This window comes from Agelaius tricolor, unplaced genomic scaffold, assembly GCF_023055355.1.
Source record: "Agelaius tricolor isolate 1412-34295 unplaced genomic scaffold, bAgeTri1.0.p SCAF_3, whole genome shotgun sequence".
Classification (NCBI taxonomy): Eukaryota; Metazoa; Chordata; class Aves; order Passeriformes; family Icteridae; genus Agelaius; species Agelaius tricolor.
This window is the reverse complement of record NW_027269263.1, coordinates 31,196,971-31,211,015: the sequence shown is the minus strand read 5'-3', so window position 1 is coordinate 31,211,015 and position 14,045 is coordinate 31,196,971. Positions and strand designations below refer to the sequence as shown.

Genomic DNA, 14,045 nt, shown 5'->3' with positions numbered 1-14,045 from the left:
GTCCAGTGACAGGACAAGGAGCAATAGCCATAAACTAAAATACAAGGAGTTCCACCTCAATATGAGGAAGAACATTGAGGGTAGCAGAGTACTGGAAGAGGCTGCCCAGGGAGGTTGTGGAATCTCCCTCTCTGGAGACATTCAAAACCCACCTGGATGCTTTTGTGTGTAACCTGCTCTAGGGTCACCCTGCCTTGGCAGGGAAAGTTGGACTTGGTTATTTCCAGAGCTCCCTTCCTACCCTGACTATCCTTGGATTCCATGATTCTGTAACAGTTAATTAAGTACAGAAGGCAGGTGCCAATTTAAAATGAAACCCTTATGCTCTGATAATTATGCACATTTGAGTTCAAAGAAATAATTAACTGTACAGAGAAGCACATCAGGAATTCTGGTCACCAGAATGACCTGAGACAGGTACTTGCCTTCCAGAGCACCAATTTACCATTTGCTTCATTCCTTCTTTGTCCCTTGTTTTTCTTACCCACATTTCACTGTTTACCTACCCAGTCTCTTCTGCTTTCTCCAAATTCCTTCCTCTGCCCATGGTTCATGAACCTTAACCCTTCTTACACAAACTCACAGAAAATGTCATGATTGAGATACAACAACTGCTGTCACTGCTTTTGCTTGAGCTTCATGATGTTACACCTCCCTTCTGTTTCGTGTATTTGAACTGCACATTCTTCAGGCTTGGATGTTGCACAGTATGTTAGCACAGTATGAAGCAACATGGGGGTTCATTCCCCACTGGTTTTGGCCCTACTAGAGACACATCTTTCCCTCTATGTGACCCACAGAGCCTGGGAGCAATTAATTTAGAAAGTATACAAGGTTTTCATGCAGTGTTCTTACAACTAACATTTAAATTCAATAAAGTACTGATATACAATTAGAAGTTGTGTAATTCACAGTATTGGTGTTACACACTTGTTTTAATTATGGACATAGTTGAACAGATGTTTTAAATGTTAGTTATGCAGTAAACAAATACAAATATAAATAGCTTACATGACCAACGGCCCTAGATGGAAAGTTCTTTTTAAACACAAGTGAAAAAAATGGGTGGTAAAATTCTAGGTTATAAAAAGCTGAACAAGGCAATGTGGACTGACAGTATGATTCGAGATGATGCACAGGCAGACCTGATAGAAACTTGTAAGTAATACATCTTTAAAATACACAGAAATGATTCCTTAAATTTTAGCTTTCAGTTTTCCAGGTTCTGTACTGCAGTAGTATATAACTCTGAACTTCACATAAAGTGTTAGCACCTTCTCCTAACAGTTCAGTTAGACAAAACAATCCTTTTCCAGCCTGAGAACAAAGAACACCATTGCAGCTTCAGGCCCAAAAGTTATAAACAGTGAACTGAGAAGAGCAATCTGGGAGAATGGGACTTCATAACCTGAAGCTGTAATTGGACAATTAACCCCAATATGTAAATGGACCAAAAGTTTTAAAAGTCTAAAAACTTGTGATCTGTTGTCCATCTTGGGTGTAGCCTTGGCCAGGCTCTTGTACTGCCCAAGGTTCATCCTTTGAAGGCCTTTTAATAAATAACTACTTTATTCCTTTAACGCTGTCTAGCCTCTGTTCTAGGTGGCCTCTCAAGGCATCAGAAAAAGGTATCAGGAGTGAAAGCATGGAAGGAAAAAATGGATTTTTCACAACTGTGTTCTGAAATTATTTATAGAGCAGCAAGAACACAGTTGTATGCATGACTAAGCTGTTATGGACTAATTAAAAAAAAAATTAGAGTACTTCAAAAAGAGTAAGTTACAAAACCTGAACTGATGAAAATTTTATTTTTTATCTTGTTTCCCGGTCCTTTGCAATAAGCTACTTTCATATTCATGTTTTCCTTCTTGGTCTTACAGACAGAAGTGTATTTATATTTAAACTATATTCTCACATAACTAATGAAACAAAAACACAGGAAAACCTTTTAATTATCCCAAAAGTTTTGAAATCACCATTTCCACAACTTCAGAATACGGAACGCTGTTAAAATATTCCACAATCAGAATGCTCCTTATAATAATAATATTTTTCACTTGAAAAATCTTTCACTACCTTAAGCTGAATAATGGTAGAAAAAGGGGAAAGTAAAATCTTGGAACTTAAGAAATGTAGTTCTACAGGGAAAAGCTTCAAGTGTATCTTGCCAAATAAAGTATGATAAAGCCTTGTTGATATTAAAACCCCTGAAGTTTACATAAATTAATTCTTGTGTCACAGTCAGATTTTCCTGGCACGAACTACTGGCAATGAAGAGAACACAGTTACCAGAGTCATAAAGTTCAGCAGACATTACAGTCAGCTCAGTGACAGAGAAATTACTACATGTTATATATTATAAATAGTTTGAGTTTAGCAAAGCTCAATAAATAATGGATGCAAGTACACTAAGGTAAAAAAGTAATTACAAAGCCTGCCAGACACTTTTTTTCAGCTTAATATTGAAGTGCTGGATTATTTCAAACTACAAAAAAAAAAAAAATTAAACCATAATAAAAAGTTTGGTTTCACAAGTTATTTTTACTTCTATCTACATTAAATGCATTATGATAAATTGGCTAGCTCTGAAATACACTATCAGTCTTGTCTTTTCAGGTGTAGAAATTAGAATGTATTAAAATAAAAACTGATAGCTCACCAAAACCGGTTATTTTTCAAAGTTTATGTATAAAATATTAACAGGCTGTTTCTAATGACATCCTTGTCTATGAACTCTACTGCTGCATTGCAATTCTAATATTCTTTATTAGGATTAAACATGCATCTTTAAACACTTATTGTCAGACACTTGTTTTCTGGTTTGAAAGGAAAATATACATGTTGCTCTTTTATTAGTACTTACTGCTCTGATAATTGTTCAAGAAAAAAACAACCCACTAATTCTATTTCTCAGGAGAAAAAAACAGAGTAATGTGCATACAAGGCAAAACTTTTCAAAGAACATTCCTCTTGAAGTCATATATGAATTAACAGTCAACCTTAAAATAATACATTTAAAAGTTTATCTCAGAACACACTGAAAATATATGCACTACTACTTTATGAATACCTGAGCCAGATTAAGTAGTAATTACTTCAAGATGGTAAGAACAAATGAGAATGTTTGCACTTCTTCTGATCCAATCTCTGCACCAGTTCCACAAGCAAATACTGCTAAGAATTCTTCCTCTCTAATTTGACCTTCTAACTTTTTCAATGTTTCTGACATGCTACTTCAGGCTGATATTGTTTTATCTATGTAACAGCATCTATTTGTTAAGCAGCCAATCAAGTAAGCTGGCTAATAGCTTTAACCTAAGTAGCTACCAGTGGAGACATCCATTTGATACATCTGTTATGACTCAACTTTAGACATATACAAACTTACTTTCAAATAACCGGAAACTTAGTGAAATACAGAAGAATAAGAGAGATGTAACATACTTAACTCTGTATCATGTGATATTAAACAAGTAAATGTATAAAGTAAATATTTAATGAAATGCAATGCTCCAAATAACATACCTGCCTCTGCTTCAGATTCTGAGTCATCATCCTCTTCCTCTTCACTAGAACAACTGGATTCATCCTTCTTTCCTTCTTCTTCTTCATCTGCTTTCTCTTGCTCCAGAGACTCTATACTAGATGCATTCTTTTCTTGCTCCATAATCAGCGTCTCCTTACTGAGTTTGTAAAGAGAAGTATTTACTAAGTACTGAAAAATTTACTAAAGCCTGTCAAGTAGGACTTTGTGACAGTTTTAAAGTTATCTTTTTAAAGACTTGATAATTTTTCTTATTTTTACTTACTTTTTAAATGTTTTCTGTGTCTGATTATTATCCATGTTGGCTGTGGATTCAATTAGGGGAGATTTCTTTTCACGTTTTTCACTATGAAGCTTGAAAACAGAAAATGATGCAGTTTAATTGTTAGAATGGCATCAGTGTGACAAAATAACAAATGGAGGGGAATTTCTAAATACTACAAACACTAGAATGTGTAAAAAATTTCAAAAAGTATGAATGTTCAAAGCTCTAAAAATCTTAGAAACTGTTATTCCAAGTAAGATGCTCATTGTTGATACTTTGGATCATAAAATGCCCACTGGACAAGGCAAGTTGTAGATTGCCTTTTTTTCTTCCAAGGCTTTTTTGGCCACCATAGGTGACAAGTAAAGGCATAAAAGACCTTTTGAGATGACTGTGGCAGCACATGAATTGAAGCCCTGAATTTAAAACTTTACTTTTAATTTATATCCTGCCCTGAGGTGGATACCATAATCATATGTATATTAAAATGAAACATACATATATATATATATATATATAATGTGCAAGGCCTACCAGATTCTGCTTCTTTTGTAACTCTTCTAAATATCCTAGAATATCTTCATCTGCCACATCAAACGCTGTCTGGCCCTGGAGAAAGGGAAGAAGTAAAACCCCATAATTGTACAACAGACTTTAAATGTATGGGACTACGATGTCTTCTCATCACATGATGATGCAGGTTAAGGAGAACGTTTAGAGAGAGAAATTGGAAAATATGAATCAAGCTCTACTGCAAACTGTTAGTCTGTCAGTACTTGAAAACAATTTTGCAATATTCCCTTTTTTTGGGTGGGGTGGGGGTGGAGAAATTAAAAAAAAACCACTTATACCTGATGAGTAAACACATTTTGAAGTGATAAAAGACATGACAATAAAATTTTACTATCGTTTGAAGGAAAAAAAGAACACCATGAATGAAAAGTAGATTGATGAATATAATCTCACAGTATTACTGCCAAACAACCGTTCACAATGGCAGTTGAATGGATGGATCCTGAGCAGTTCAGTATCCTGCCCATCTTAGACTATCACATACAGCTTGATTTTTTAAGTTTTAATGATTTAAAGGAGTTGCACTAAATTTAAGCAGTCATGCACTCACAGTTTACAGCAAAACTCTATTTTACAATTTACATTCTATTTTATAAAAGATCTGCTACAACCACTTGTTATTTCTCCCTAGGGTATGATTTCCATGGGGCATATACTTGAAGGCTGGAATCTAGGAAAAAGTCCTGTATTCACTGGCATAAATGCAACTGCATCAACATGCTGGGTGGATTTACTGAGATATTGGGGGAGGATCATGACAAGATCATTGTACTTCATATGTAAAGAAGTACATATTGTACTTCTATACAATAACCAGTAATGAAAACAGAGCAGTCATTTAAAAGTGGCCACAGCAGCTTGTAAAAATAATGAAAGGTGCTCCTGTTTGTCTGTGCTTATTTCAGTGTCTCAAAATGTTAACTAAAGGGAAACTTATTCCTAATTACACTGTGAAGACTATCTTAACTGGTTAGAAAGGATGAACCTTTAAACTACTAATTCTGATCATACAGCAGAAGCACATGCACCTTTCAACAAGAATTAGCCAAAACAGCTTGAGGTCTTCTACCATGTGAACTATTATCACAAGTTTATATTTGCATTATAACTACAGTTTTTAATGTGGCCTTCTACTTTCAGGTAGCTGTTAGGTGATAGTTAGACCAACTATGACCACAAAAAGTCACTTTGCAGAAAACTGTTGCAGTTGGAAGGTTACATCTTAAATCAAATCTGCAACAGCTGATAGCCGAAGTCAGGTGCCTAAACAATAATGGCTGAGTTCTCTGAGATGCTAAGCACATACAACTGAAACCAAATCCAGAGCTTTCAATCCCCTTATCTCCAAAAGCAAAATGCTTACTAGCTTACTTAAAAACAGGCGAATCTTTCCTAGCTTGCAGAAACAACTCCATATGCAAAAAAAGCTGATATGTCTGTATGCCTCCTTTTTTCTTATTCTTGTCCAGTGGATTTGAATGTACTAGAGAGTGCTCTCTAGTGCGTAACATCCACACTTTCACAACCCCAGTAAAAAAAAATCTAACACATACATTGGAAGGAGAACAGAATCTATCTGTAAAACACACTACGAAGAGAAGAATGAGAGCTCAGCACTTACATGGCTGAATGAAAAGGTTTGGATCCTTCTGATGGCTATGTGAACTCATGAACATATTTATGTCTACTGGGAGCAAGATCAGCAAGCCACACAGGCCATTGCATGAAAGTCAAAGAAATAGAGCTTAGGAAGCATTGAGGTTATGTCCAGTGGGTGCAGAGCTGCCTACAGCTTTCTTCCACCACACCCAAATCAGCATAATATAGTGACAACTCTTCAATATACCAACACAAACTGATTTTAAGAGTTAAAACACTACCCAAAGGCACCATCATCATCTTCAGAGATCAAATAAAAGCCTGTAATGTAATCCATCAAGTCACTAATTTTGTACCTCTGAAATGCCAACAAACTCTTTCAATTATTAATTTCCATGTCAAAGATTGAATGGATCATTTAATACACAGCTAAGCATAAAGTTGGCCTTTAAATTAATTTAGACAATCAGAGAATTTAGTTCTGAACACAACCATGCTGTTTTGACAACACATGCATTATATAAAGCTCCACGGACAGTAAACAGCAGTTTATCATCACTTTTCTTACCCTGGCTTCTAAAGTCACTTTAGAGACCAGAACTTTGTATCTTGACAAGGATTACATAAAAATCCTACCACTTTGTTGACAGCCTCCATATCACATAGGTTTTCCACTAAAATGCGACATGCTTCTTCTTTACCCCAGTGAGCAGCAGCATGAAGTGGTGTCCAGCCATCATAATCTTTAATATTTACATCGTAGTGAGCCTGTATTAAAAGCCTGAAGAAATTAAAAGAAATAGATCTTGACACTGCTGACAGGGATAAATAAATTTTCGTAAAAATTGTAAAACTGCTCTATGGTAATATATTTCTCTTTTTTTTCTCACAGATATTTTCGTTGGGCTACTGACAATTGATTAATTTTACTTCTCACAGAAACATCTGCCTTTTCATTGTTTAGCAGGTGTGTATACATATTTTAAGGAAAATTCAAGAAAAACAGCCTTTTCCATTTTCTCTTCTATTCACTTCCTCTCCAAAGACCATTGTTTCTACAGTTAGATATTCTTTGTACATGCAGTAATAGGCAAAAGGCTTTTTAAGGGAAAGAGTTGTAAAATGTAAAACATTGTTAGATACAGTATTCTTATTAGTAAACTATTAAAACCTCCTTCCATTCTAAAAATAGCTGTTTGAAACTTTCACTTCCTGTCATTAACTTTTTGCAAAAATCTAGTGTTTACATGCTTCAACTGTTCTCTGAGAGGGAGCAGAGTTCCTCAAAGAGAGGACCTGCTGTTCTGCTTGCATTCAGGACTCACATTCATCATGCTTCTCAGGTAAGCACCAAAGTGACAAAGGACACTTAACCCATCAAGTATTTTTATGTAAAGAGCTGTCTGAACCACTGTTCATAATTGTTAGAAATCACATAAGAAAAAAATTTTTTTTTCAAAAAATTCTCTCAAGTTTCTCAAGAGCCAATATACTTATAGTAATACCTCCAGTGAGTCAACTTTCACACATGCTGAGCTGCAAATCTTGCAGTCTTGCATCCAATACAGAGCACACATTTTTGATAATTACAGCAATCACAAAAATTGCCTGCACATATGTTTTGCCTCTCCTAGGAGAAATATACAGACTGGACTACAAAAAAGCACAGTAACTGAGGGTGCTAAAAAATGCCCAAACAGTTATAGGTACAACTCCCTTACAGACACCTGCCACTCTAAAACAAAAATTCCTTTTTTTCAACAGAATAATTTGTCTCCATCGTGTTGAAGCATCAGGGTTTTTTGAAACAGAACTCCCATTCAAGAAATTACTCTGCAGACCTTAAATGCATCAATACTCACAGTCAGGATGCATGTTCATTTTCACTTATGTTACAGTTTGTAAGAACTCCTAGCACTGCTAAAGCAGTCAATTAAATTTACAATCACATTAAAGCAATGTATTACTAATTATGCTTTACTACAAAAAGAGTAAAGCTTTGATGAAAAAGAAATTAAATATGTTACAATATATAATATTACATGATATAATATGATATTACATTAATGAAAAGCAGTGAATTAGAGGACATCTGAAGCCTAAAGCTTTCCAGGGAAGATTTCAAGAGTCATTGAATTGAATTTTAAAAACATCATCAAAACACAAAGTTAAATTATCTGGTTTTTAAGTGTAAAAACTTTTAGCCTGAATTACAGACTCTGCTTTATGTATGGAAATAAATATGGTGTTCTGAAAATATTCACCAACCAGGATGCTAACCGGCATTATAAAAAGCTCTTAAGCTTGTTTACATAGCTGCCTTTAGAAACAGGGAAGTTTTTAATCAACTTTCTTCTCTTACAAGTAAGTATTTAGGTTCAACATGTATACTGTATTCATATTTTGAATGACTTAGAATAGAAAACTAACCACATCATGATTTATGAGTGCTTGAAAACACCAAATCAAGCATTGAGCATAGTGTTCTAGAGACTGGGATTTTCAAGATACACTCCCTAAATGTTAGAAGTGCCCAATTCCAAGCAGCATTACATCAAAACAATAAAATATGAAAAAGCTAAACCACACTTACTTTAAGACTTCTGTATAGCCCTTAGCAGCAGCTACATGAAGTGCTGTACCACCAGATTTTGCATGCCTGACATCATTTATATGGCCACTGTTGAGCCACTGTCTTGCATCTCTTAGCATTATTCGTTCTTCTTCTTTTCGAGCTGATTCTATATCAACCCCTAATTCAGACAGGGAGGGGGAGAGCGGAAGAGAAGACACAAAATATTTTAGTTCAAATATTTCATTTCAATTATATAACAAATTTTATGCCACATTTATATGATACAGTAAAAAGCCCCTAAACCTGAATAATGTTCAGAGTTAGATACGTATATTTTTTGGAAGATGAATTCCAAGGCTATGGAAACATCCAACACTGTGGGACAGCTTGCATAATGCCTTTTTTAACAAAAGGAGGGGCTGGGTGGACCAAGTATTATAAATAAATAATAATAAAATCAATCTAGTAAAACTCTTCAAACTCATTCTTCTAAGAATGTCTACCATCACACTAATAACTACTGAAGCAACCTGATAAAAAAGAGAAAAATTATATTTTAATTTTCTAAGCACCAAAAACCAAGTCTGTGTTGATGTAGCTGTACACAGTAGAAAACAGCTGAAGTTGTTTTACAAACAGATCTGGGAATATGATATGGGAAGAGAAACAATCTTGCTTCTTAACAGTGATGACAAAATGGAGCTATACCTTCTATACTTTCTAAAGCATGAATCACAAACCTTTTACACAAATAGACAACATTTTGGATATTGCACTTTCATAGCTCTGCTAAAAAAACACCCAAAACACTGAAAACTTTTTACAGCATGTCTCACAAAAAAAAAAAAAAAAAAAAAAAAAAAAAAAAAAATTATACACTGCTGGAAAGAGAGAAACACAGTCTATCATCATAATACCTACAAGTATATGCATCAGGTTAAACAAATGGAAATAAATTCCAGATCCTGAAAGGGTAATACAAACACATTATTTGCAAGCATTTTTGTAAGTACTACTTAAAAACATAGCAGGAAAGAGATCTTGAACTATGCAGGAGCATAATTCTAGCAATGATGGCTGAAAGGTGACAACTCATAAGGAAAAGCAATTTAGAAACTGTGATCATCAAGAGTACAAACTGTATCTGGGTTGACCTCTATCAGAAAATCAGTGGCCCTACCCTCAACAAAATGTTTTTATGTGTATGATTCCTCTAATCTTACACACTGGTATGCAGGGACTTAAGAGATATATACTGTAAAACTTAATGCTAAATACAATCAAAAGATAAAACTTCACTAAGTACCATAAAGTAATTGAAGCAAGTTAAACAGTCAGTGTTCTGAGGACTTGACCAAACCCCTAGACTCATTCAATAAATTGCCCAGCAAAACCATTTTAATCTTGACAATTTAGGTAAAAAATTAATAGAATTACATTTTATCAGAAACAGACGAAAAACCATAATCTGGATGTTGAGTCTCCAAGATGCAGGAAGACATACAAGGCTGTTGAAGGACTCAGCAGAGGAAAAAGCTGAAAAACTTTCCAAGTATGGCAAATATGAAGAGTGAAGACCAGGAACTCTGAATCTATAATACATTGATAGTCACACATTCTCATTCCTCAGGAAGCTCCTACATATTGATAGGTGAACTACTAACTTCATGGGCATGAGCATCTGCTTTCCTTTCAGAATGACACAGCAGTGACCAGCAGATCCTGGCACAATACTCTAGAACACAGTCATTTACATGTCAGTGTTGCCTGCAAAATACTACTATATAAATAAATAGTGTATATTTGACAATCTCTTAGTCACATTTATGTCCATTCCCTTTTTTGTATGCTCAAAGTCTGTGAATCCTTATCAGCATGAGTAACCTTCTCCGCCTGAAGAATCTGAAAAAACTCCTATCAGTGTAAAACTGTTATTTACATAGCTGTTTGTTCTGAGGCACTTTGGTATAAAGGAAGAACAGAGTAAAAACTCATTCCAGACCCTGATCTTGTGAGCTTCTAAGGGGTCACATCTAAGCTTACTTTCCAGACAGCCCTAACAACCCAGATTATTATGTCAAAACAGCAATGCTTTGCAGAAAAAGTAACTAATACTCAATACAGACTTCCATTAATATCACAAACTACTGCATTTCTGAAGCCCAAACAAAACATAATGGTTACAGAGGAGTAACAGCTGTATCAATACATTATTTTACAGGACAGTTAATTTCTGGTCATATTTCAACAGAAGAAAGTACCAGAATCTTGCCAATCTAAATAACACATTCCACATTGGTAACTGGAGTGAAAATGGGAATTAAACTTTGTGGCACAGAAAAAAAGTTGTGCTCTGAGATAAATACAATTCCCATTATTAACAACAGAAAATGGAATGTAAACAGCCTTTATTATACCTTGTATGGGCTTTTCTCCTTCCTTTTGTTTTCCAGACCAGGGGAAACGAAAATGCTCATCATCTGTTTCCAACCCTTCCTCCCGACGGCCCATAGATGGCAATGCGCTGCCTCCCAGCTCAGCCTCAGCCACAGCACTCGCTCACACCACCAGTGCACTTAACCTCTCTGGCAGCCTAACAACTTATATCATTAATAATTTATTGCTAAATGCTTCCACTTTTTTCTGATCAACAAGTTTTACTCAACAGCCCAAATCGGGTTTGAAAACAGTCTGCCATTCAGTGAGCATTTAATGAAAATTCAGCATAAATTTAACTGCTGAATCATTGTTTCAGGACGACTCAGCCATATAAAGGCATGTTTTATAGATACTGCAGGGAAGATGAACCCACTTTTTACTTCATGAAGTGAATGTTTATATACAAATGTAATAGTTTGCATTTTATCCATATAAACAAATCTGAGTTCAGCAATACATCTGAGACAGTCTTTTTACATCACCTATAATTAAGAATGAGGAACATGTGTTTCTCCTTGGAACAGGAGTGACCATTCTGATAGTTACTGAATAAATAGCTACTACACTGAACCCCTGATTCACCTCACATCACCTCTCCCTACTAACTCACCTCGTGAGAATGTTTCCTGTAATTCAAAATAACTGCTTAAGCAGTTAAAATAATTTTAAGAGGTCATCTGACGATCAATAGCTAAAAAAGTCACTTCAAATCATTATACGTAACCCCATTCGAGCCCTGAGGAGAGACAACATTTAGAACTGGCCAGGGCTGGCCAGGACTAAAACCACATGTCTTCCAAGTCTGCTGGTTTTCACCAGTGCAAATGAAAACTTTACTGGTAAAAGACAACTTCCACAACTCTGTGTTAAAACACTGCAGAGTAGAAACATGACAGGTCACAATGAGAAACTTAATAATATTTTTGATGAAGCTAAATGATTTTGAGAATTGCAGTGGCCTCTTATATATACATGGGACTGACCAATGCAAAAGACAGTAGTCATATGGAGGAACAACAGAAGTCCTTGATAAAGAGCTTTTATAACACACAAAATAGTTTAACCATATGGAGTGCAAACAGAACAGTTGTTCAGCACTACTCTGGAATAATTTCCATTAAACACCTGATTTTGTTATCTGTGAAGTGTTTGTAACTGGGTCAAAAAAATCTTTACACCTTACTTGAGCATGTAATTTCCTTTCTCATAAATTACAAAACTAAGGAAGGTTTTAAGCTTAAAAAATAATTAATCTAATAATTCTCCACTGAAGATTAGGGTAGAAAAATATTTTCCTAATTATCAGAGTGGTACAGCTTCAGTTACAGGATAGCTATTCCCTTAGTTCACAATTCCTGCACAGTCCATTATATCAAGTCATTCTATTTGCTCAGCAGGACACAAGAAGACACAGGCACAGAAAAGGCACCTGACCCTTGGTGCAATTTAGAGGTGTAGCATGTGGGGATCTGAATGACTAAAGTCAAACAGACACTCGATAATAAAACTAGAAAATCTTTATTCTTTAATGGCCAACACTCATAACAATAGAACCTGTGTAACAAGAAGATTATTTTGTATCACTAACCATCTCCTCTCTAGTCAGATCAGACCTTGGAGCCTGAGTATTAAAATAGGATGAGGAAAACACTGAAGATCCTTCCTTTTATTAAGCCTCTAATGTCACACAGAACTGAACTGTATTGTATTCTATGATTTATTTTGTGCATTTAGTGTCTCTAGACGCTTCCACATTTTGTCCTGTAATAAGACATGTCCTTAAAATACAGCTTGATAGCTGCTAAAAAACGGGCCTAAGTACAAATTGATGATTAACAGAATGCTGAGTAGCTGGGTAGTCTGTTTTGACATTTCCTATAAAGACAAAAGGCCTGCAAAAGCAGCAAAAAAGGAGACATAACAAGTGACTCTTCTTGGATTTCTAGCAGGAACAAACATCAGATATCATCACTTAAATGTGAAATCACATTAAACCTGACCAATCTTTCCAAGCAATTTTTTGCCACCAAACAACTCTGCTAATCTGTAGGAAGCCGAATTTACAGCATTAACACACAACACAAAAATGAAGCTACCGTGAACACAGGAATAAATACATGAAAGGGTTGCAAGGCAAAAAATGTTATGGAAAATGCCTATTTAATTTTCACACTGCATATTTTATCTGCACAGAGATAGGATATTTTGTCACCCAGGCCTGCTTATTTTCAAAATAAATAGGCTGGTCTTCCATCACCCTTAACACTGAGCCAGGGCTGATCATTCCACAGATCCCACTGTTAATTTGCATTATCAAAACTGTGGCAATGTTTTATTTAATATGAAGGAGTGTATCATATGGAATTATCTCATTGCTAGAGGGATAATTATACTCAGCTACATGTAGCTGAATAGCCAAAGATGAAACTGTCACAATGCCTCACTATTAATTGCACATTAAGAGAAACAATTAGGTTCCTATTTTAGAGCTATTAACTTCTCTAGCCACAACACACACAATTATGCACTTTTTAAGTGATTCTGATAATGACTAAATAATCCTTTTTTAATGTAACATTAATACACAAATTTATGTAATATCTATATGCAAGCTAGGATGCCATCAAAGGTGCATAATTAAAATATCATTGCTGAGACAACAGTCTCATGATTTAGTAAGATATCCACTGTAAGTTCACATCCAGATTCATACCCTTCCTAGTCCATTCTCATCCACAATCATGAAATAATTCCTTTGGTTTATCTCTGCACATAAAAGCCCTCAGTTCTTATGTCTTCAAACACAAGCTTAGAAGGAGGGATAATGCATGCCTTCTTCCCTGCTTCCGTGAAAAAAGCAAGCAAACCAGCTGCCATAAAAATGCAAGAAGAAGGAAAGTAGGTTGCCCATACTAAGTGAAATTTAGTATTTTAAAACAACCTAAATTATTCCTTTAAAAGCTAATAGCTATGGTGTGGGAACACGTACCTTCTTCTCAGATTTATAAGGACAATATCTTACACAGTTTACAGTAAGCTTCAACTGTGAA

The 14,045-nt window shown here is 35.3% G+C and overlaps 1 protein-coding gene across 3 annotated transcripts in view; it reads right to left on the bottom strand.

The window, feature by feature from the left end:
• PPP1R12A (protein phosphatase 1 regulatory subunit 12A) overlaps positions 1-14,045 on the bottom strand; it is a 112,385-nt gene that overhangs the window by 35,285 nt on the left and 63,055 nt on the right. For all 3 annotated transcript variants that reach the window (XM_071423359.1, XM_071423360.1, XM_071423357.1), the window contains exons 4-8: positions 8,575-8,734; positions 6,618-6,762; positions 4,344-4,418; positions 3,810-3,898; positions 3,526-3,683 (exon numbers count right to left, since the gene is read on the bottom strand). In XM_071423359.1, the coding sequence (XP_071279460.1) occupies positions 3,526-3,683; positions 3,810-3,898; positions 4,344-4,418; positions 6,618-6,762; positions 8,575-8,734 (627 nt within the window). The remainder of the gene's footprint in view (positions 1-3,525; positions 3,684-3,809; positions 3,899-4,343; positions 4,419-6,617; positions 6,763-8,574; positions 8,735-14,045) is intronic.